Source organism: Rhipicephalus microplus, chromosome 6 (assembly GCF_043290135.1).
Source record: "Rhipicephalus microplus isolate Deutch F79 chromosome 6, USDA_Rmic, whole genome shotgun sequence".
In the NCBI taxonomy this organism is placed as follows: domain Eukaryota; kingdom Metazoa; phylum Arthropoda; class Arachnida; order Ixodida; family Ixodidae; genus Rhipicephalus; species Rhipicephalus microplus.
Genome location: NC_134705.1, coordinates 191,791,972 through 191,815,660, shown reverse-complemented (window position 1 = coordinate 191,815,660; position 23,689 = coordinate 191,791,972). Strand labels below are relative to the sequence as shown.

Below are 23,689 nucleotides of genomic sequence, written 5' to 3'. Positions count from 1 at the left end.
TGCCATGTCTGCTTCGGAGGGATGGGGTGAGAAGGGTTGGGGAGGGACGACAATTAAGCTGGCGTCACGACTAGAAAGAGCCCGCACTGCTACTTCGCGGGGAGGAATCTGAGAGCGCGCGTTTTCGTCTTCGCCGGAGCCTGCGATGTCGCATGGCCATTGACGTTTCGAGGCTCGTTCGCGGCAACGAAGCTGTGGTTGTGTCTTGCTGTGCTTCAGCGCGGGAAGGCCAACTTGCGGTTGTAGATTTTTGCCATCTTGGCCGCATTGAGGATTTGCATCGATTGAAGGCGGCTTGCAATGTGTAGCGGCCGCTTGAAAGTTTCGAGGTTGTTAATAGAGGCATGTCTTTCTCCTTTCAAAACAGAGGTTAATAAACAGTTGGGAAAGAAAATACGTTTGCACTGTGTTACTTTTGTCCCATCAAGTGTGTTATGCTTGAGGCTTGATGTGTTGTGGAGTTGACGTGCAAGTTTAAGTGCGGCTTGGCTAATGTTTGCAGAAGACTCTCGGTAAATGGAAATATGTTCAACGGAATCGCTACTTAAATGGAACGAGTGCTTCTGCACGACTGATTCCATTCTTGTATTCTGCACCCTTGGTCGTCTCTCGGTAAACGGAACTCCTGTTTAAGGGAACATACTATTTCCCTGGTCCCTTCATGTTCTGTTCAATCAGTCTTCTGTAATTTCATTCATTGGGTAACTTAATGTGCTATAAAGGAAAGCATCTTTATACCACTGAAAATTTAGTGCTAGCAAGAACATATAGTGAAATTTTCAATTACCTCTAGCCACGAGTGCGCTGGCCTCCATTGAAATGTTTGTGCCCTTTAGTATCGCTTTTATCGGAGAACTTTCATAATGCCCCCTATTGGTTTCAGGCACAACGAAGAAAGCTTATGCAGACGCCCTACTTTTTGTTTATATTACTACTGTCACAATCTGCTTCTGGCATACAGGGCAGGTTCTTGTGGAATTTAATGCGAGACTCTACGCTGTGCCTAAAAAATGTGGGCTGTAGCGCCAGTGTGCTTAAAATTGCACATTGTAGGATGGTGCATCTGGAACTTTTTGCAACACGGAGGAAAAAAGATTTAAGACTACATGAAGGAGACGTATGTGCGCACACTCGCTCTAAGCATACCTAAAATTCTTGAGATGCGGGCATTACTTCCCTAGCGCTAAATTCGACTCATTACATGTAGAAATCTCGACTCTACACTTTCAGGTAAAGTCGAGAGCCATGTCGGTAGAGCTTGCAAGCATACTCCCCTGCCACTGCTTCATAAATACTGCTCCTAGAGCATTCTCAGTGTGCAGTCGGGTCGACCCTTACCTGCTGTGCAAGACTGTCAGCACAGACTAGAATTCACCGATGTAGTGAACTACATATGAGCAGCAGCTCTCAAGTGCACCACACTTGGTATCGTATTGCCTTGGAGATTGCCCCACCTTGTTGCTGACGATGTCATCACAAGACGTCGTGCAGTGAGGTTATCGTGCAATTTTATGTCGCAAATTGTGGGGATCATTGTCACGTGATGTGTATTGTCACTCGGAGAAGGTCACATGTGTTTTTTGTACGTGGATGGATGCCCCAAAGTTAAGTAGGTGGACCACTTTGCTGTTACAGTCGAACCCCTTTATAAGAAACATTGATGTAAGAGACAAATACTCATATACCATATGAGGCACCAGCGTGCCTACAGTAAGATACGAGGGATAGGAATGCGCATAGGAGGTCCTCTGCTTATAAGAGACATTATAAAAGACAAGAATGGCTGCCCAGAGCATGCCTCTTATAAACGGGTTGAACTGAATATGCTGTCCAAGCATGTAGCTTAGATTAAAGGTTTTTTTACCTTTCAGGGTAGCATAGCTGACGTCTGAGAAACCGTTTCAGTCGTGAAACTTTCAGCAAGGACCATCGCTCGACAAGAGCAATGTACTTGCATGTTTCACATTTTCTTTCACCATACCATCTCAAACCTTCCTACCTAAATCCAGGCTCCCTGTGCATGTTGGCATGCAGCCACTGGCAGTGAATGGTGCAGAGAAACTCCCAGGGTTAAACATATGAAAGCCGCAGAGTATCACTAAGCATATTTTTACGAGACGAGCACACGTAAGTAGTTATGACGTCGGCGTCGGTCCCAGAGAGAGAGGATAGGTCGTGTGCTTTTCGGACACGGTTGTTGCGGACATCTGGAGGGTGCGTGCTTCCTGCAAGCTAGCCAAGAAACACTATCACTTTAATATCCTGAGAGTGTGTATGGGACAACTTCCACTGCGGTAGCATAAAAGCGAGTGTGCTGCAGGATTAGTGTGGAGGTTTTAGGTTTGTACCCCTCTCGTGGAATGTAACTGCATGCCCCGTCTTTAGAATGGATGCTTTCTGTAAAGTTATTCGTACTGTACTCTACCGCTTCAATTTTCCTCGATCCCGTGACTGACTGCCCTCTTCAATTTTTCACCTCTAATACATGTACCCTGCTCATGGATTCGAAAACGGCATTCCATTCTTTAGTGCAACAACTTATATGTGCAATTAGTTGACGTAACTGTATCATGTCCCAACGAATTCGGTCTCTTGGACAATGTTGGCTCTTATTTGTGTTTGAACTGACATATGACACCGATGTGACCAGAGTTGGAAACTGTTAATTATTTATTTATTTTATTTACAAGATACTGCAGGCATGGAGCCCAAGCAGGAATGGTACAGGCAGTAAGCAATCAAGCCAAGCATCACACAGCATACAATAATCCAATCATCACACACATACAACAATAATGCAACCAAGCTTATCATAACAGCAATGAATTAAGTGGGATTGTGAGAATCTCATTTTTTATTTTTTTTATCAAAAGAAAGGGAAAGCAACATGGCACTTAAAGTAAGCAATCAACAAAAAGGATCAGTGAATAATAAAACTGCAAATCATTTTTACATCCTCAGGAAAACATGTGCGTCAATAGAATCTGTCGACAGCAGGGCGGCAAACGGTAAATTGTTCCACTCACAGATTGTGCACGGGAAAAACGAAAATTTGAAGAGATTAGTTTTGGCGAAATACGGAGTTAAGGCAAGGGAGTGTGAATGACGACCGCGCCATGTTTCCAGGCGACTAATATAGGGGCTGTGATCAAATAAGAGCTTCCAGTTAACTAATTGGTAAAGTAATTTTAGCCTAAATAATTTACGTCGGGATTCTAATGTTGGGATACCATGTCTTTCCATCAGGGCAGAAACGGAGTCTGTTAGACCGTACATACCATAAATAAAGCGGACGGCCCTTCTTTGAATTCTTTCGAGGCAGTCGATATTGGTTTTAGTGTGAGGATCCCAAATAACGCAGGCATATTCAAGTTTCGGTCTAATTATAGAAGTATATGCTAAGTCTTTAACCTCAGAGGGAGCGGTTGTGAGGGCAGTGTCTTACCTGTAAATTACCCTGCTTCAATTCATGCATACAGTAGTCCTGTTTAAAACTGCAAACCACAATCTTGTAACACACGGCTGAGTTAGTTGGGATGTATTCAATCTAAAAGAGAAGGGCATTCAAACACGGACACAAGAAAGTCAGTAGTCGGGACACCACGAACCCTTTATAATGACTGCCACTAGCTTTAGGCCCAAAATGCTGTTCTAAGCCAAATCTCAAACCAATAGATGTTTTAACTATGCCACATACTATCACTAGACTATTTCCAGAGGAAGAGCCCTTACACTGCATTTCAGACTGCGTTGCTTGTATCAAGGAATCTGGTATGCATCTCAAATGTCCCGATGCTATTCGGCCTTTGGTTGATTATTGTGTAGAGAAGGAACTCGGACCAGTAATTTTAGATAAGGAAGAGTATTTAGTTATTATGCCGGACAGTAGGTACTCGGAAAAAGCATTAACAGCCGTGAAAAAGAATTTTGGGATGCCAACAACGCTTAAATCATTGGTAGTAAGGCAACATGCTCTTGACCTTTCATTAAGACGTAACCTTGAGAGCATAGCTTGTAATGTTAAGAAGGCAAATTAGCTTAGAATAGATTTTTCAGTAAAAGCACAAACTGCTTAACGAGTTTTTCATCCCCTTTTCATATACTTAATTCTCGGGAGTTAGTTCGTTTCTTTTCTCACAAATATCCCAGCGGCTGTAGAGCTCTTGGTATGAATATTGAGGACCTTTATTACAGTTTGCCACGTGAGGACTTGTTAAAATGTGTTAATGATGGTATTAACAAACAAGGGCATGAGACGGCTTTCATTGATATGTGTGGTTTTTATACAGAGATTTTTTAGAAAGGCAGCATTTATTATTTCCATGTATGTAAAGTCGACACTGGTAGCTTGGAAGGAAGGCGATTGTATATAGAAATCTAGAATATGTATTGGTTCTAAGGTTGCTCCCGTTCTTAGTGCTTTATACCTCAGCAAGGTTGACAAATGTTTAAAAGGCAATTTTGGTAATTATATTGAGGCTTTTTTGTTATGTGGATGATTACTTGTTTTTTTTTTTGTTTAAGGATTTTGAAACCATGGTAACCTTAGTGAGCGAAGATTTCCAATTAAATGGAGGAGGGCCGAACTTTACAAATGAATTGCCTCAGATTAGTGGAATAAAATTTCTAGACATTGCCTTGACATTTCAGAAGAATCACGTATGCTGGGAGTATTTTCGGAGATCTACAAGACTGATGTTAAATTTCTCGTTCAAGCACTCAAAAAGTTGTAAAAAACAGTGTAGCCGCGTCTTGTCTCAAGTTGGCCTTTACGAAGTTTTTGCGAGCACAAAATGGGTGATAGGTTTAAAACGCAGGTTACGGGCCTTATAAATGTAGGTTATTCCATTGTTGCTGTGGCCACGGTGGGTGAACGTTTGAAGTCTGTTATGTTGAGTCCGAGCATGCTTGCAGAATGCGATAGGAGTAAACGTGTCGTAGATATACCGTACATTGATTCGGTATCTCGCGGGCTTGCATACTCAAAGTAGGAAGTAGATACGGTTTTAGGGCTGCCAACAAGCTCGGTAAGATTTTGCTGCTGTGCAGAGGAAGAATGAGAAAGTAAAAGAACAAGAAGCGAACTGATATTTGTTTCGGGAAACACACCAACAGAGTCACCAATTTCCGTACAAATGACTTCAAGGTACCTTTTAGCTGTGGCCGCTTATAAGTTAAACAGACAGGCCAGTGCATTAACTAGAGATTATTGGAACACAAAAGATTGCTACCAGGAGGCTTGCCTTCTATTATTTCTGTACATTGTCAAGACTGTAAGTGCGTGCCTAAATTCAATGAATGCAGTTTTGTACCAGCATAGGATTGAAAAAATGCGTCTCATGACTGAGGCACGGGGTGTATCGACTATAGTGGTAGTGCAGGCGTGAGCCTACCACCAAACAACTTGCATCAAGATGACATCAAGTGCCTTAAAAGTTATCTTTCACATGGACCACCACGCGTGCCAGATTGATGGGTCCATATATGGGCATGCGCAGATAAGTTTTTGTGCCTTCTTTCTTTTGCGTCGTGTACATCTTCAGTTGTTAGCATCTGCGGTGTGTCGACTTTTTTCTTGTGTACTTGTTTTAAGGCCCTGTCTTTTTAGAATGAACACAATCTTAAGCATTCTTTGGCTTGATCATCTGTAAGCCTTCCTATTGAGAGAAGCACACTCGCACCGAGCAACTACACACTGAACTGCACAGTTTTATATCACATCAGGCATATATACAGAAGTTGTACACGCGGTCGTTTACGCATTGCAACTTTGAAGATTCGGATCAGCTGGCTGCCTCGCGGGCTGCGAAGTGTGCGGAGACCCAGGCCAGTCCCCACTTGAGATTTGTGAGCATGAACTTGAGAGCCTTGGTCCACTGCTCTTCCGAGTTGAACTGGATCTTGATGGAGCACGACTGGCCAGTGTTGCTGTCCTCGATCTTGCCCTTGTCTATCCGGTAGGGAAGGCAGAAGTTGGAGTCCATCTTGCTCACCTGCATCGATAGAGAACAGACGTGCTCACGTCGGGACAGTAATGCATTTATAATAGGCTGTCTTCACAGCTCATTTGCTCTTTTTTTTTTGAGGTTTCATAAAGAGGCAATTCTGTCTATAGTTGTCTACCACCCACGGTTACATTTATTGTCGTAAAAGCATGATGTTTAACTCGCCTACCCAAATCTGACCCGTTTCTCATGTATATGCAATGTGTCTGCTCTGCGAGAAGTGCAAAACCTTACGACAAGGTTTTATGTTAGATAAGTGTGATGGGTTTTAGCAATCTTATTATTTTAAGCAGAAGTACAGCGTGGCTGAAGATACGACACCCTGCTATCATCTGTAGCGCTACGAACTGCAACAGAGGTGACCGCGAGATATTTGAACTTAATTTGTTTAGTATGCCCTGGGTCTTGCCCCATGAATACGTATTAGTCTGTGTTATGCCTCCTGTAATATGGCAGTGCAAGAAATTTTCTTCTTGAGGGTAGAAAACTTCAGTCATTTTTCAAATAATGTATTCAAACAACTCACCCCTATCACACAGTCGTGTAAGTGCTTCCTGGACTCCCTTGCCCTGTTCAAGTTTACATGTCATGTTTCTCGTTTGTGCAAATTCTTTATGTATCAACGCAGTTATGCTAAGCACGCCATGAAGTACAAAAAAATCTAAAGAGATACATTATACAAGCAAAAAAAAATCACGAGTTGTCTCCAAGTACAATAGTGCCTTTCAGTGAAGATTCTGTTGCACATTGAAACAATGCTTTTATGTCAATAGTACCTGTGCTTCTGTTTACTAACAAGTCCTGTTCCGACTTTCCAGAGGTTACTCAGCCTTCCATATGACATCACTTGTCCATCCTGCTGTGCAATATTGTCGTGCATGGCCATTTTGTGAGGATAGAATTGTGTTGGCCTTTTATAGTACCAAGGACACTCCCAATCACTTGATTTGGAGCGCATCCTGACACCTTTTGACAAATGAACTTTTACCACAGCACAGCATTAGCGCAGGCTTTGTGCGATCACCGCAGTCTTTCTGAACTCGAGTATTGCAGAAATGATGTCTGCTGTTGTTCACAAACTTTGCAGGAGCGAAAGTGGCAGGTGTGAGCAATCAATACAGTTACTTGTTCTCTGCTAGCGAGTCACTAACAAGAAATGTACAGTGCAAACAGGCGGGCATCAGTTTGCCTGTGTGCGTTTCATTGTCTTGTTCTTGTTGTGTTGCTAGTAACGCTCTGGCACAATAGCCAATCGTCTGTCTGTACATGCTTCTTTTGCCCGCACTTGTCGTTTTGCAAGTGACATGCAAGTGCCCACTAAACACGCACACAGAGCTATGAACTAGCCGTTTTCATAACACTGTTAATGCAATAGTATAATAATAATATTAACGATAATAAAAATTGTTGAGGTTTTACGTCCCAAAACCCGGATGAATACGAAGGACCTCGTAGAGGACTCAGAAAATTTTGACTACTTGTGGTTCGTTCACGTGCACCCAAATTTGCGTACACGGCCTTCAATCATTTCGCTTCCATTGAAATGAGGCCGCAGCAGCCAAGCACCATAACAATTAGACCACTACGACAGGTTGGCTCATAACAGTGGCCGATCAAGCAGACCTGCTCCTTGAACTGCTGCAGGCAGTCCAGGAACGCCACCATGGCGTGATCGAATTTGGTGTCCCACAGGAACTTGAAGCCGCCGGCGAAGTACAGGGGCAGTTCCCGAGTCGGGTCTTCGAGGCACATCAGGTACGAGTGGTTGCCGAAGGGTACCAGCCGGTACCTCAGGAAGGTCATCTCCATCTTCTCGGCCAGCGAGTGGAGCAGCAGCACTGTCTGACCCCAGGCCATGTTGATCTCGGACCACTCCACGGGCACGTTGGGCAGCCGGCCCAGTCGGAAGTTGTTGATGGTGCCGAAGTGCCCGTTGTGCCAGATGTGGAACGTGGCGTTGAACACGTTCGTCTTGTGCAGCTGACTCAGCTTGCTCTCCGAGTACCTGAGCTGGCGCTCGACGCTGGCGTGGTCGTCGGAGCACTGCATCAGCTGCCGGTTCAGGTCCGAGTACTCGCGCCAGTAGCGGTCCTCGTCGGCGCGAAGTCGCTCCAGCCGATCGGCCAGTTGCCTGCGTTCGCTCGCGACGTCACTGCGTTCCTTCTCGATCTTCTCGACGGCCTCCAGGAGCTCGCGTTCCTCCCGTTCCAGCTTCCGGAACTCGGCGTCCAGCTCGTCCAGGTTGACCACCTCGTCCTCGCCGTTGGTCAGCTGTTCGAGGTACTTCCTGTAGTCCTTGCACTCGTCCTCGGCCAGGTCCAGCTGCCGCTCCATCTGGTCCAGAAGGTTGTCCGTGCACTCCTCGCAGATGGGGTAGTCGACCGCCGACTGGTTCGTCATCAGCTCGAACAGGCGCGTCTCGACGTCCAGCTTGTGGCTGATGGTCGTGTCCACGACGGCCGCGCTTTCGCCGACCAGCATGAAGCCGTTGCCGCTCTCCACGAAGCGTATGGGTTCGACCGCGCGACGCGAGACGCCTTCCTCGGGGACGCGGTAGTGGACCGCGGGCGAAGGACCGCACAGCTCGACGGGGTCCGACTGACTCAGCATCGGCTCCGACAGTTCCGAGAGGGTCTGCTCGTCGATGGACGAGAAAGACGCGTCCAGTCGTAGGGGCTGACAGCATCTCTGGCAGGTGAAGTTCACCGGGAACGTCCGGTCTTTCGTGAGCGTGACCGACAGTCCTGCCATGACTGCTTGCTTCTGGGCTCACAGCTGCTGGATCAACGAGACGGCAGCGACTTCGCGAGCCTACGACATTACGTAAGCGCGGGCTTTATACCGCCATAATAGTTCCGCTTAGATAGTGACGACGGATCAGACTCATCCGGGATTACCAGCAGGTCTTCGCTGAGCAAACCTAATTCGCATGTGATACTCTGACGGTGCCGAAATGGTGAAAAACACCTGCAACTTGTTTTGCTTGGTTTTGATGGCAACCCCTCTGCTGATCGCTTGCGAAACTGTCGAGTTTGCGTGCTTTACATGATGACTAAATTAGCTCAATTATTTTATGGTTGTTTTATAAACGTCGTCAACATTCACCAACATAGCAACATACAGTATCGTATAACAATAGTTTTGTATGAATTGCATTTGTATTAATGAGAAACACGCGCTTTATTGTGTGCTTTTTAGTTTCTGTTTTCAGGTGCTGCAATGCGGCTAGGGCTTATCATTTATAAACAGCTGATCGGCCCAACACGCCTGCTCGCCTGCTCGGCAAATCGATATTTGAGCTCCGGTAGCGCAAGTGCTTGGCACATTCACTCGTGAAACTACCGTTTGCAGCAGCTTGAAACCATGGTTTCGTTGCTAAAATCTAAGCCCGTGGTTTTGCTGAGCGCGGTCGGCACCGGAGTCGGGGCGGTACTGCTTTTCAGGTTAGCCAGCATCTCGCGAAGATGGGACAGCTTAGCGTACTCGACATGCTTTGCAGCATCCCCAGTTTCTCAGCGACCCGTTTTTTTTTTTTTTCAGGGAATATTACGTGGGCGGTTGCCGCTACGATGAGGACAAGAAACTGGACGGCAAGCTTGTCGTAATTACGGGTGCCAACACAGGTCTGGGCAGAGCGGCTGCTAAAGAGTTCGCCACTAAAGGTGAGATCTCGCTTGCGCAAGTTTAACCCGAGCCATACGCCTTCATTTTTTTTTTTTTTCAGGCGCCAGCGTCATCATGGCTTGCCGGGACCTGACCAAGTGCCGACGGGTCAGGGCCGAAATCATGACGCAGACTCGGAACAAGCGAGTTGTCTGCGAAGAGTTGGACCTCGCCTCCTTGGAGTCGATACGCAATTTCGCGGCGAGAATCAATGAGAGTGAGTTTGTCTTGCTCACTAACGTGGGCCTTTTGAACGCGTTAGCTTAAGCGCGCAACCTGACGAAAACGCCTAAAACACGTGCGACACACGGAAGCTAGACATCCTGGTTGCGAGTGTAAATACTGTTATTTTACCTCGCATGCGCTTACGGACCGCGTACTTTACTCAGAGTTTAAAAACTGTGGTCAATCGATTGACCAATTTGATTGCTTCGATTCCGCTTGGGACGACCCGGATCGCCCCGCCCCGTTCCAAGCTGCACTTGCAATTCGCGCGTTAACTACCGGCGAAAGGCATTGGCGCAATTTGTCGCGAGCTTCGATGCAAGCTTACCAAAAAATAAATGACCAAAAGCTTACTTCACGCGCAGTGAAACATCCCCCAATCATACCGTAAACTGTTTGGATCCGATCGCCGAAACACAGTGCGTGGTCAAGCTCGAGGTCGCGGGTACGATTCCCTTGACCGCGGCGACCGCACTTCGATGGACGCGAAACGCAGAGAACGTATGTAGCCCCCCCCCCCCCCCCCCCACTATAGTATGCCTCACAATCGTGTTGTGGTGGCGTGTTAAACCTCAGCCATTATGATTAACTGGCGTATCCACGGATTAAGTTAGCCGAGTAATCAAGTCAAGTTCCTTGAATATGTGGCGCACACTCACGCTGGGGGATTGGCCAAGAACCTGTTAGTTTTTATGAAAGGCTTCTATAATAAAAAGTGTTGGTCTAATTACGAGAAAGACAAAAGATGAAACAGGATGAATTTTATAATGGAGCAATAAACTGTATTGGAATAGAAACAATGAAGCGGTGCACTTGAAATAAAAATGAATTTGGAAAAGTAAAACAAAAAAGTTTAGCGAATAATTATTTCAAAACATAAACCTCTTTGAACCTTTGATGAACTCTTGCAATGCTTCGGCAATCTTCCAGTCACTGTGGCCAAGAGACTAAGCCCCAAAAGAAAGCACATTTTGCACATATAAGCCCGTTCCAAGGTGGCGGAAAATGACACCCAATGTGTTTTTGCTAAGGCAGAGTATTTATTATAGAAAATGAGGTAATTTTGGGTTGACTCGTTACTCCACAATAAGGACAATGAGCTGCCAGACTGTGTAAATATAAATTTAGCTGCGGACTCTGACAACGCAGTCTAGTGATTAAGTCTGTCATTACTTGAATTTGACATATTTTACTATTTCAATGATACACGAAGTGCTTGAATTTTGATGTGGCTATTAGTGGAGGTGCATAAAGTTCATCTAACAGCAGTTTGCTTCTTAATCTAGCACCTATAATAAATTTGGATGCCAGTAATACCTCAATTACAGGCCAATTTAAATATGACTTTGCCAGCGCATCTGCCATTTCATTCATAAATAGGTCCTTATGTCCTGGAACCCAAAGCAATTTGATCAAATGGATAAGGAGGAAGGGGGAGAATTAATGCTTTGAAAGCATTTGGAGCATGGGAGTTCTCATTTGCAGTAAGGGAGCGACATACTAATAGTGAAAATTGCTGCTGAACTTACTGACACCGTTATGTCACCGAGAGCTAGAATTAACGCAAAAAAAATCAAGGTACTTACACAATGTTGTAGTTTTCTTTTTTTTCGCTGATTGCATATCAGTAATCGTTTTGCGTGAACCAGCTCCACAGTCGACGCTCTTCAAATCCAGTCGTATATTTCTCTTTAAATTGAACTTTGGCACCGAGAAACAAAAATTCCCCTACCAAGTAAAGTGTCTTTGGGATAATTTACATCTAGAGTTATCGTGGTGTCTTACTGATCATGTCAGGAAAATAAGAAATGAAGATATCAAAGCTACATTTAATAATCGTTAGTTTTAGCTACTGATGTTTGTTAATTGTCTTAGTTAACAATCGCATTGCAATGGTGTGAAAATTTTTGATTGTTTTATATTAATAGAACTTTATTATTTTCTGCAGGCGTGAAGCAGATTGACATACTTGTGAACAATGCTGGTGTCATGAGATGTCCAAAGCTGCTGACAAAGGATGGCTTTGAAATGCAGCTTGGTGTAAACCATCTTGGTAAATGTGCTTGCACTTTATTTTATACTTATCGTAGCTGACTCGTTCACGACTTCAATTTTCAAGACGAAGATTGATCAAACCTCGACATTAAGAACACATGTCACATGCTGGGATACATGATCTGAAGTGTTTCTTGCAAATATGTGCATGTAGCGAATGAATGCTCATAAAGAATTTTGTTTATAACAAAGGTATTGCAGTGTACCAACAGGTCCTGTATTTTTGAATGCCTGTGCAACTGCAGACTTCTCAGTAAATGCCGCTGGTCTACTGTAGTTCAAGTAGTTGTCATAGTATAAAATCCCCCAAAGGGTACGACTGGGAGCATCACACATGCTTGCGAGCACGTTCCAGATTACTTAAATTTAAATGTGCAGATAAGAACCCGAGATTGTAAAATTTTCAAAACCCTTCTTCAAGGCATTCTTTGTAATCATATCGTGGTTTCAGGACATTTAGCTCCAACAATTACTATTATTACACCATTAGATCAAAGGGCCCAGCTTCTGTGATGTTTGTGGAGACTGAAATAAAGTTTCTTGATAGCTTTTCAAAAATTGACTGACGCAGGTTTGATTCCTACCCTTGGTGAGTGCACTTAGATAGGGACCAAATTCTAGAGCACAGATGTACTTAGATTTAGGTCAATGTTAATGAAACTCAGGGGGTCGAAATTAATCTTCATCTCCCACTACCCTGTGGCCATTAATTATATCTAATGAAAACATATAATGAAGCTAAGAAATGTCTGGGAGTTACGACTTGTATGTTCTAAGTTCAGCACTGTGGACTGTAAATGAACGGAAATCCAATAAACTAAACTGCCTATAGCATGATGATTGGTTTCACTCTTGAATTCCACACTCCCGTTCTTCCCTCGCTAAACGGAAGTCCAGTTGAAACATATTTTCCTGGTTACTTCAGGCTCCATTTAATGAGTCTACTGTATAGTAATGATGATAGTGGATGTTAGTGGATGTGAAAATGAACTTGTCGCAGGAATGGACCGAACTGGATGAGTTATCCGAAGATTGTAGGTTCGGTCCCTGCAAGCGGATTTTTCATCGACTCTGATTCATCTACGTTTATGTTGTAATTAATATACTGCAGTTGACAAAAGCTGGGCAATTTAAGGGCTCGTTTTCTGTTACACACAACATTGTTTTCACCCACTATTTTCAAACTGCTGTAAACTCCCGAGCAAGCATATGGTGAAGCATATTTCGTCAAGATTTGGAAGGGGCCCTTTGCTCGTTCATAAATCAAAATTTAAATTGCCAACGGAAGAATCGCTACATATCAACGATTCACATCTGGGCTTCTAATTAAATGCTTCATTGAATATGTATGCATTCAGTGTTTTCATTTTCCCTAGTTGGGTGAATAAAAATGGGGAATAGAACAGTGAAACTGGTTGGAGGGGCGAAGAGGGGCTCATATTTTATATCTCCTCAGGAAGGAGGTGGGGTTGTTTGATTGGAATTCTATAGTAAACAAGTGTGTTTCAGAGGCCAGCCAGAATGTCCATTTTTGTAAGATGAAGTAGCACTCACTTGTTTTATTTAATTTTGCACTTGCCTGGTTGTGCAGTCTACCACCAGATAGCACCACCTGTTCCATTCATTGTAATTAGTACGACAGTCAAGACATGTCTCCCTTATCCTCATTAGTTTTATTAATGCAACAGCATTAAAGAGCTCGTTTTGTAGAAATCCTGGTGCCAGTAACATTGGTTGTGAGCGAAAAATTGAGAAAGACTCAAATAAAATACATTATGAAAAAAATTCTGGGTCTGGTGTTTTGCCACACAGCCACGCTTCTGCTTGTGAATATATGGCAAATAACTTCCTCTGCTTGGAAATGCAGTGAAAGTAACTTTCATGCTTTACAAGCACACGCGTCCTGTATAGATGCTTCATAATACGACAGGAAATATTGCAGTAATAATGCGTGGTGCAATCGTACATTGCTATCGGGTGTCAGAACATGGGATTCTCATAATGACTTTCTGATTTAAAGCCAACCACCCACTACAAGAGGCACACACACTACCGGACCCTTAAGGCCATGTAGTGGGTGTATCGCAAGTTTGAAAAGATTTCATTCTCTAAGTGTTTGAAGTATGAACTAGGAACAGAATATCGCTATTGCATTCAACTCTCATAGGCAAAGCTTAAGGGCGCCCTAATTTTTTTCTCTTGTTTTCATTAGGTTGTGTCTAAAAAAAAAGAAAATGAGCCCATGACATATCCTTCTTTCGTTATTCATCATATCGTTACGTGAATGACGAGACCCCTGTTCAACGAGATTATGAACAATATATATTTAAAGTAGTGGTTGCAGCTCCAACCAGTTGAGCTCGGAGTGGGAGCGGGGATGGCCGTTCATCCTCGTGGTTGGGCACCTACGCGCATGCTCCCAGACATTGGCAATATGCGTGTAGTATGATTTCCGGCAACAGAGGTGCCTTCTCGGTGCATCTAGATGTGAACATCACCGGGAGAGGGTCAGATCTTCAAGCGTGCTGCATTTACGGCATCACTGAACCTGTTGGCAGATGGGAGCAACGGTGCGACTGGGAAAATTTTATATTACACCGGAGTAACTGCACGAAGCACTCTATATGAACCTGTGTGTTGAGAAAGCAGTTTTTTTGATAATATCCTGGTTCTGGTGCGTGAAACCTGGTAAACTGCCATTATTATTAACTTGTTTGTCGTTTTAATTAACCAACAGGTCATTTTTGCCTGACCAGCCTGCTTCTAGACAAGGTCAAGGCTGCAGCACCAAGCCGTGTGATAAATGTAGCTAGCACGGCTCACCAGAGAGGAAAGATCAACTACACTGACCTCAACTCAGACAAGGAATATGATCCTGCCACTGCCTACAACCAGAGCAAGCTCGCAAATGTATTGTTCACTAAGGAACTTGCCGAGAAACTGAAAGGTGAACAGTAGTTTGTGGCTCCTTGCAAATACATTCAAAATATTAAATTACGTTAGATATAAAGTACAGGTTTTTCATTGTATAGGCACCTAGCTTGAAATGCTTGAAAGGTGTAGCGATGTAAATTTAAAAATTTTCGCTTAGTTTCTCTTCATAAAAACTGTTGTGTTGAGAACCCCAAAAAGAGTATCGTGGTGCCTTGGAATGCACTGAATAAATTTTATTTCGCTGCATTAAAACTACATTAAAAACCGCTTTTGGTGTCAATATGGAGGCAGTTTAATGGGGATGGGTGAATGCAATTTGACATAGGTCAATGTCAAGTCATGGCATACTAGCAGCAGCTGTGGCTTGGAGTGTCAGTTGGACGTGGTGCACGTAATTTATGACTAGTGAATTGTCGTCCAGCGTTTTCAACCTGATGCAGGACAAATTCGCAAAACCAGTGAACTGCGCTGACCCCGTCTTTCTTATGTCCATTGTGGTGAGGTTCGCTTGCGAATGCAGGGGCACGGGAACTTTAAAAACAAAACTGTGTGAGGAGCTTGTTAACTGCATCAAAAAAATGAAAATGTCCTTTTTAAAATGCTGTGGAATATTGTACTCAATTAAAGGGGCCCAAAACGATCTTGAATAGAGTTAGGCAATGCCCATAAGTGGCCAAGGCTCCCGCGAACAAATGAGCGAATAATATTGTGCTTCATGCCGCAAAGATTTTAGTTTTGTGTCGTAAGTAGCCAAAAATCATTTGATCTTTTCACGGAATTGTCTTCACCAGTTATGCAGCAAGTGAGTGCAACACGTATTTGTCTTCCTTTTGGCAGCCCCCAAAACATTGCTTGCCTGTTTTCTTCTACCTCAGGTACAGGCGTATCGGTGTTTGCGGTGCATCCGGGAATCGTCAACACGGATATCACGCGCTACATGGGAATTGCGTCTTCGTGGACGGCCACGCTGTTTGCCAAGCCGTTGCTGTGGCTCTTTGCCAAGACTCCACAGCAGGGTGTCCAGGGCATCATGTATTGTGCTCTAAGTGACGGCCTCAAAGAGCATAGTGGGAAGTACTTTTGGTAAGGACATAGCACTGCCTTTCGAATCGTGTTAGTTATTTGAGATGTGACCTAATAAGAACTGTCAGTAAATGCCTTAAACTTACATATTGAGGCACTCAATATTCGATTACAACATAATGGGAAAATACCAATATACCTTGCTCTGTGTGTTTTACAGTTTTAGACATAACTGTTCTGTAAAATAAATATATATTTATGCTCAATTCATTATCGTTCTATTTTTCTATAAATGGAATCAAATCTCAGGCTAAAAGTATAGTGCAAAATGATTTACAGATACCTTCACTATGAAATAAAAAAATTTAACTGCACAGGGTTTACTGCAATAATCATTATGGCTGTGATAACTAACTTTCATCTGTTCTACTTGGTCGTGAATAAACAATCTTCGGATAAGGAAATTTACCTGTAGCTAACAGCTAATTATTATTTTCTATTTTTTCATTATGCAAATGACTTCATCTGCAGCTCGTAAGGCCGTTAACGAAATGGCATCTTAATTTTTGCAAAGGCTGACATAAAGCTTGCTAGCTTATGTATTGCATTAGCTCTGTGGCATGCACATTAGTATTGATGCCTTGGATTGCCTGTTCCTTAGTCAATTGAGAACGCTATGGCATGAAACAAAACGAAGAAGCGAGACATGTGAAATGAATGTTGGGCCCATTTCACGTGTTGATTGCTTGTTTTCATGGGTGCCTTAGCTTTCTCTATCAACAGCGCACTCTTGCAATATTCCACATGTGTTGTGAATTTTGAATGTATGAAATGTGCAACATGCTGAATAATTCAATCATAGGAAAATAGGTGTGAATCTGTTGTGTTAACTTCTCCAGCACTGTCGGTGTTACAGAGTGTATATGGACTTTTCATGTCTTTCACCCAGCGACTGCAAAGTGACAGCACCAAATCCGATTGCCGAAGACAGGATCGCCTCAAGTTGGCTGTGGGCTGTCAGCGAAAAGTGGACTGGCGTGTCGTAGATGTGCCTGCAGTGTGGCATGATTCATCCAGCTCTATAGCAGGTGTACACAATGTAAATAAATTTATTGTTTAGGTTTGCGAGCATCTTGCGATCGTGTTGTGCCTTGCCCGGCAGAGAACAGGTACGTAGCAAAAGGAACATCAAAACTTAACGGAAGGCTGCTTTAGAACAGCACAAGAGTGTTCATGGCCAAGTCGACACAAACTGTGGCCCTCTTGCTGTTAAATGTTGGTATTTTCGTTTCTCTTCTTCGATGAATCACCCACTAAATTAGTTGACCTTGGTGAGTGATTTGCACTCTGAAGGGCTGTCGTACATTTTAGGCTAATAAGCCGTGATGAAGAACATGACGAGGAACAGCACAAGAAGATGCATGCATTGTTCTTTGAAATTTCCATATTTAGATTGTTTCTTCCTGTTTGCTGGCCGTTATGTGGCACTCCTCGTAACAACACATCTTGTGATGCATTTTTAGCACTCGTTCTTGCTCCTACGTTTGCTATCAAACTTACAAAATTGTGCAAAAAAAAAAGACAAAATTGAAAGAAAGCATGTAGTTTCGGTTTCGGTTTTATATATATTGGAGATTTTGTAAATCTAGTGTATGTGTTTTAGAAATAGCTTCTCTCAATCGAAACTTACGCCACAAGTAGGCATATATGCAACTACCGTGGCTCAGGTTGGATTATTCGCTTATTCAACGGAGCAAGCATGGCGCGCTCTCTTGATGTCGATAGCGTTCGTCGTCAACTCCGTTTCGACATGGCGCCGAATAGGAGCTGGAACCAGCAGCAATCGGCCCATTCCCAGGCGCTCACCGCTTTCTTCCAGGCCAACAGCCGCGTCAAAGATTACCAGGCACACTCGTCGAAAGTTCACTCCGTCAACTGGAGTTGCGATGGCCGTCGCCTGGCCTGCGGCAGCTTTGACAAGACCGTCAGCATCTTCGTCTTGGACAAGGATCGCATGGCAAGTAGCGTGAACGGCGGCGTTTTGATTCTGCACCGTGTCGTAAGACTGCACTTGGTGACACAACCTTACCCCGCATTTATTATATGCGAGGATGAAGCAAGGTTTTGCGCTGAAAGACCCGACAAATAATGTTTCTTGTGCCTTTCGTGCTTGGGGCGGGCGCACGAGTTCGTGCAAAGGCAGCGTTCGAACTCCCACTGGACCGGTGAAACGGGGGTGCTCATTTTTTAATCGGTATTTAATGCTGGCATCACGCTTAGGTAGAAAATTAATAGAATTCTGTTTACAGCCCTCGGAGTCGAAGGTGCTTGCTTACTTGAACTAAACGCGTACACGGACGATTGACACGGCGATCTCCGCTACTTGCGCAAGGCCAACTTGGAACAATAGTCTGATCTCCAGAGTTACAGCACGATGACGCGGGGTCGAGTCCCGGTCACATCACGACTGGAGTGCAAATCGAAAGTGCCCGTGCACTTCGGTTTAGACGTGCGTTGAGGAAACCCAAGTTTTGATAGTTGATCTCAATCCCCCCACTACGGCGTGCGCGCCTCGTAAATGACTTGGCTTCGTTGAGTGAAACCTCGGCTTCTCACTTATTTTGCAGTAAACGTAGCTTGCGTTTTGTAGAAAAAGTGCTGCGTTTACTACCCACCGTGGACTGCTGACCCGAAGGTCGTAGGATCGAATCCCGGCCGTCGCGGCCGCATTGTGATAGAAGCGAAGCGCTATAGGCCTTTGTGCTTAGAGTTAGGCGCACGTTAAAGGACCCCAGGTAATCCAAGTTACCGGAACCCTCCCCTAAACGCCCCAAATTTTCATTACTTAAGTCTAACTGCAAGTGCAAAACTGGAAGGTAACCTCTCATTCTGCATACCCTTGTCTAGGCGAAGGACCACGTCTTCAAAGGTCACGGAGACAGCGTCGACCAACTGTGCTGGCACCCTTCGAACCCGGACCACTTGGCAACGGCAAGCTTGGACAAAACTGTCCGGTTGTGGGATGCACGGACACAAAAGTCGATAGCCGTGGTTGGCACTAAAGGTGACTTATTTTTTAAAAGCCCTGACCTTCCACCACTTCAATGAAGTAATTTGGTTTACATATCTGAGAGGGCTCAGCTTTCTGTCATCAGGACACAAGTGCATTTCCTTTGCCTGGCAATTGTTTCTGAATTACTGACACATACAAACACATTCAGGTTCAGGTCACGTCAGTGGAAAGGAGATTTTTTATTCAGTTTAATTAATCCCAATTACTGTATTACAGTTAAAGACTACGAACATCCGTTGTGTTTTCCTGCCCTAATTGTCCTATGCGTTCATTAGGTTGTCTGACATTGATAGACATGTATACTCCTTCAACTGGTTAGTGGGAAAGGTTTCATCCACGAATTTTTAACTTGAGCCTACAAATGAAATCTGTACGAATTTCATGGAAAAGAAGCTTCCGAACTGATGAAAGATCGTCAACTGGCCTTTGCATTTTTAAGCAAAAAGAAAAAAAAAAAAAACCCTGTTTCAGGCGAGAACATCAACATCTGCTGGGCACCCGATGGGCAGACAATTGCTGTCGGAAACAAGGAAGACTTGGTGTCCTTCATTGACGTCCGATCGCACAAGGTCCGCACGGACCAGCAGTTCAAGTTTGAGGTCAACGAGATCTCTTGGAACAACACCAACACACACTTCTTCCTCACCAGTGGCCAGGGTTGCATCCACATTCTCAGGTGAGTTCTAGGTGAAGTTTCTTTAGGCAGTGTGATTTCGAGGATGGGTCGGGTTGTCATTAGGTGTAAAATTTGTATTCTATACATTTTTTAGCCTCAATATCATAGTGGCGAACTATTGCACTTATCTACAATAACAATACCTTAGCTGGTAGTAGAACGGCACTGACTTTACCCATCGATTTGTCCTTGCACTTATATGTCACCCAAAGAGACACTTGATAATGTGACATATTTGGCACTGTGAGGTTTACGAATTAGTGCCCGCTTACTTTGGTACTGCATTCTGTGAGGAAAAAAAAAATGGTTGCACTGTGCACGGCAACGATTCCGTGAATTTGGCATGTGTTGTGTAGGATTTTACCTACTATAAAATGAATTTGTCAAAATTTCTGTGCATTCATTCCGAATGCATACGGTGTGCTCCAGTTTTAGAACTGCAAGTAACCAGGTGCAACACGATTTCGATGTCATATTCAGTAAAAGCCAGTGAGAAACGCGAAGCGCCGAGAAAGAAAACGACGAGACAGGCTCGATGGCCGGTTTCGTCATTTTATTTCTCCGTGCCTTGTGTTTCTCACTGGTTTTTAAATTTTGACAATGGCATCAAACTAGCCTACTACAATGCCTTGGTGTCAATTTCAGTGTCATTCGCTATTTCTTGTGTGCAGCTACCCTGACCTACAGCTGCAAACGGTACTCAATGCTCATCCGGCCAACTGCATCTGCATTGAGTTTGATCCGACAGGCAAGTACTTTGCCACAGGCAGCGTGGATGCCCTGGTCAGTCTGTGGGACGTCCAAGAGTTGGCCTGCCTCCGGACGTTCTCTCGGTGCGTTTACACAATTTATTTTGTTATCGCAATGGTGTCTGCGCTTGAGGAAGTACATTTTCACAAAACGGAGGTTGCAATGCTGGCTGATCTATTTACATCGCAACCCTTTTTGGTAAGTGCATACCAGCTCTTAGACATGATGTGTGCCTGTGTTTCTCAATCAGTCGCTCTCGCCAGGTCACTTAAGTAATGACCGCTTCCCTAATATGTGTCTGCTTTGTCGCACTATTGCACCGTTGTGCAGCAGTAGCAGAACACATCATTTCTGCTTGAAAACTGGAGCTAATATGCGACACTTCAAGAATGAAAAACAGTATAAGACACAGGACAAAAAAAGGAACAAATGAAATTCTTTCTCTTGTATGGTGTCTCACGCTGTTACTTTTTTAACAAAGAAACAGCAAAGTTAAACAATAGATCAGTTTAGAATAATTATTTTTCCTTGACATGCTCTGTTTTTATTGATTTTTCCATTACATTTATTATTATACAAACTAATGAAGGTCAAAGTTTCCTTTTTGAAAGTTTCTTGTCAAAGCTTCAGCATCTGGATGTTTGTGTGATAACAGCAATGCGACTGTATATTGCATGTTTTGGCCACGTTGGTGGAATAAAACTTCCTGAAGATTGCCTTGTTAAATCTCTAGCTCTGTGGTCATATAATGTAGTTCATTTTCACTGATAAATAATTATGCAGCTCCCAATGTTTTTAAAAGCCGTGATGTTATGGTGTCCTGATGCAAGAACCTCAGGTTGGGGGTGTCACCTGCGTTTAATTTTTACGTGTTGTCTGGCTTGCCAAGTGTCATCCCATGACAGCGGCAGTACTTTTGCTATTGTGAAATGGTAATTTCTTAGAACTAGTAGAGTAACTTTTACACTGAAGGGATGTGGAATGAAAATTGTACAAACTGAGGAAACTTCGTAATTTTACTCCGAAGATGTGGCTGTTCTGATAAACAGAGTTAATGTCCCATATTTTCGAACAGTTGGCTGTATCTTGGATGGATTGTCAGCGTGCGGCGGCTTCAGGTGAGCGAGAGCCGTGGTGCAGACAGGGTGGACGAGTTCCCGCCCTCCTCTTCCGTTTCTCCACCTCTGCTTTCATTCCACTCTCCTCGTTCCGCGAAAGTGCTGATGCTTTGCCTCAGGCGGGGGCATTGTTCGCAACCATTGCTTTTCATACCGGTTCTGGGAAACAGAGGGGGAGATCAACGAGTGAGTCAAGAGACGCAAGCGATGGCTGGCATTGTTGGCTTCTCTGTTTCGGGTGGGTTTGATGTCACCAAACGTCACCTCCTGCAGTCAACGGCGTGGCCGCTAGAACTGGCAGTTTGTGAAAAATGCCTTAAATTCATTATTTTCCTGTAGTTTCTACCTGGCATGAAAGTTGTCTCTGTCGATTTCAGGAACCAATCTTTCAATTTGGTTGAAAATCTTGGCGGCAAAAATTTTTTTCAGTATCCTTTTAAAGACGTCGTTATGCATCAGTTGGCTTTTTTTCTTTTCATTTTGTTCTTTTTTCCTCAGGTTGGAGTGGCCAGTGCGGACCATCAGCTTCAGCTACGACGGCAAAATGTTGGCATCTGCATCGGAAGATCTGCTTATTGACATTGCCGACGTGGAAACTGGTAAGTGTGCACGCTTTTGATGGATAGGGGCAACATTCTTATAACTTTACTTGAGTTTGCAAGTGGAATTTTGTTGTAAATTCGTACTACTACTGTAAACATGTTCACTTCTTTCATCGTAATATCATGACCATCTATATTCAAACCTCGACATAACGAACCCTGATGTAATGAAATATCATTTATAACAAAGTCAATCAGGAATAATCTTACAATTGATAGTGTTAAGAATATACTTTTATAAGAAATTTTCGGTTATAACAAACTCATTTTTGTGTAAGACACAGCTTCGCTATAGTGAGGTTCCAGTGTACGTATAACAATAAGCTCATTGTCCATTCCTTCTGTAATCTCCAACATCATAGGCATTATTATGTCTTAATAAGTAAAAGTCAGTTTCACGAAAGGTAGAGCTTTTGCAAATCAAGTCAAAGTGTTTTTTCCTCCGATAGTTTTGTTTCATGGATGAGTTATAGTTGGGTAGACGTTTTGGTCAATGTGAGTAATGTGTTCTTTTGCCTGTAGCGCACAAAAGAAGGCTGGGACCGGGCAAAATTGTGGTATGTTTGCCCAGAAAAATGGGACGGGGAGTACCTCTGTTGACGGAGACGCTTACCGCCTCGTTGTGCGGTAACAGGAAACTGCGATTTCTTCTCTAATAATGGAATGATGGAAAACTAATGGAACTCCTCTAATAATGGAATGATTTAGGGAATAATTTAGGTGAACTGTTTTATAGCAACTCCATATGTAAAACCAAGGTGCACGTTGGGGATTGGCGAGGGGGTGCAGTAAGAAATTTAGTACTTGACTGTGCATCAATTTGCATGTTGCACTACTACTATACATAAAATGTGTGAATAAACAGAATATATCATCATTATTACTACGGAACAAGGACTGATAGAAATGTTGCAGTAAAACAATGTGCAAGATGAAAATGACGGCAGAACGAGGCAGCTGGGCATCGGTTATCTCACCGCTTTGATACATAAACATTGAACTCAAGGCTATGAAATTTTGAGGCTGATCTTGTCTGAATAAGGTCACAACTGTGCCTTGCATTGCCACTCAGGTTATTGTAACTGGCTTATGCAGCTCCAGCTGTTGTCTTATATGAAACAAGGAAGTTATTATTTTGTACGGAGTCACGATTCTTTCGTACTTGCAGGGGAAAAGATCTTTGAAGTACCCTGCGAGTCGCCCACCTTCACCATAGCATGGCATCCCAAGCGCCACCTGCTGGCATTCGCCTGCGACGATAAAGGGGAGCGCGATCAAGACGCAGGAACGGTGAAGCTCTTTGGCCTGCCCAGTTCGTCCTGAGTGGTTATCAGCCATGTGTCACTCGGTACGTCATTTGTAAATAAATAAAAAACATTCACATTCACACAAAGCAAGCTATGTGACTTTCGTGAATTGTTTCTATACACGGCTTTGGGTGCCACCGATTCATGTTCGGCACACTCTGGCATATTGCCCCTAAAGCGCGCTTTTAGTTGAGAGAATGTTTTATGCGATAATTCTGTTTACACCCGGCCACGGAAGAAGAAATATTTAGGAGGTAA

The 23,689-nt window shown here is 43.7% G+C and overlaps 3 protein-coding genes across 4 annotated transcripts; 2 read left to right on the top strand and 1 right to left on the bottom strand.

Moving 5' to 3' along the window:
- Nucleotides 1-5,689: 5,689 nt before the first annotated feature.
- Nucleotides 5,690-9,006, bottom strand: Atg6 (Beclin-1-like Atg6). Its single transcript, XM_037418060.2, has 2 exons — nt 7,629-9,006; nt 5,690-5,993 (listed from the first exon to the last, which is right to left on the bottom strand). The coding sequence occupies exons 1-2, from the start codon at nt 8,754-8,756 to the stop codon at nt 5,784-5,786; spliced, it is 1,338 nt and encodes a 445-aa protein (XP_037273957.2). The 5' UTR covers nt 8,757-9,006; the 3' UTR covers nt 5,690-5,783.
- A 236-nt stretch (nt 9,007-9,242) lies between these two features.
- On the top strand, nt 9,243-17,033 carry LOC119166734 (retinol dehydrogenase 13-like). 2 transcript variants are annotated; one of them, XM_075867353.1, is made up of 7 exons: nt 9,243-9,448; nt 9,546-9,628; nt 9,730-9,885; nt 11,842-11,946; nt 14,686-14,895; nt 15,758-15,965; nt 16,855-17,033. In XM_075867353.1, the coding sequence occupies exons 1-7, from the start codon at nt 9,369-9,371 to the stop codon at nt 16,949-16,951; spliced, it is 939 nt and encodes a 312-aa protein (XP_075723468.1). In that variant the 5' UTR covers nt 9,243-9,368; the 3' UTR covers nt 16,952-17,033. The 2 variants fall into 2 exon arrangements, with proteins under 2 accessions (XP_075723468.1, XP_037273958.2); XM_037418061.2 differs by having other exon boundaries at nt 9,546-9,667.
- A 599-nt stretch (nt 17,034-17,632) lies between these two features.
- On the top strand, nt 17,633-23,521 carry tex (THO complex 3 homolog tex). The gene is made up of 6 exons (XM_037418062.2): nt 17,633-17,922; nt 18,813-18,969; nt 19,450-19,654; nt 20,326-20,487; nt 22,021-22,121; nt 23,293-23,521. Exons 1-6 carry the CDS (start codon nt 17,665-17,667, stop codon nt 23,445-23,447), a joined length of 1,038 nt encoding a protein of 345 aa, XP_037273959.2. The 5' UTR covers nt 17,633-17,664; the 3' UTR covers nt 23,448-23,521.
- The last annotated feature ends 168 nt before the right edge of the window (nt 23,522-23,689 follow it).

Bases quoted from the DNA above. Each gene is read 5' to 3' on its own strand.
- tex (XM_037418062.2), top strand. From the start codon at position 17,665: ATGGCGCGCTCTCTTGATGTCGATAGCGTTCGTCGTCAACTCCGTTTC. The intron at 17,923-18,812 runs GCAAGTAGCGTG...ACCCTTGTCTAG, and splicing joins TCTTGGACAAGGATCGCATG to GCGAAGGACCACGTCTTCAA. The intron at 22,122-23,292 runs GTAAGTGTGCAC...TCGTACTTGCAG, and splicing joins CATTGCCGACGTGGAAACTG to GGGAAAAGATCTTTGAAGTA.
- LOC119166734 (XM_037418061.2), top strand. From the start codon at position 9,369: ATGGTTTCGTTGCTAAAATCTAAGCCCGTGGTTTTGCTGAGCGCGGTC. The intron at 11,947-14,685 runs GTAAATGTGCTT...ATTAACCAACAG, and splicing joins GCTTGGTGTAAACCATCTTG to GTCATTTTTGCCTGACCAGC. The intron at 14,896-15,757 runs GTGAACAGTAGT...CTTCTACCTCAG, and splicing joins ACTTGCCGAGAAACTGAAAG to GTACAGGCGTATCGGTGTTT.
- Atg6 (XM_037418060.2), bottom strand. From the start codon at position 8,756: ATGGCAGGACTGTCGGTCACGCTCACGAAAGACCGGACGTTCCCGGTG. The intron at 5,994-7,628 runs GTCTGCTTGATC...CTATCGATGCAG, and splicing joins TGCAGCAGTTCAAGGAGCAG to GTGAGCAAGATGGACTCCAA.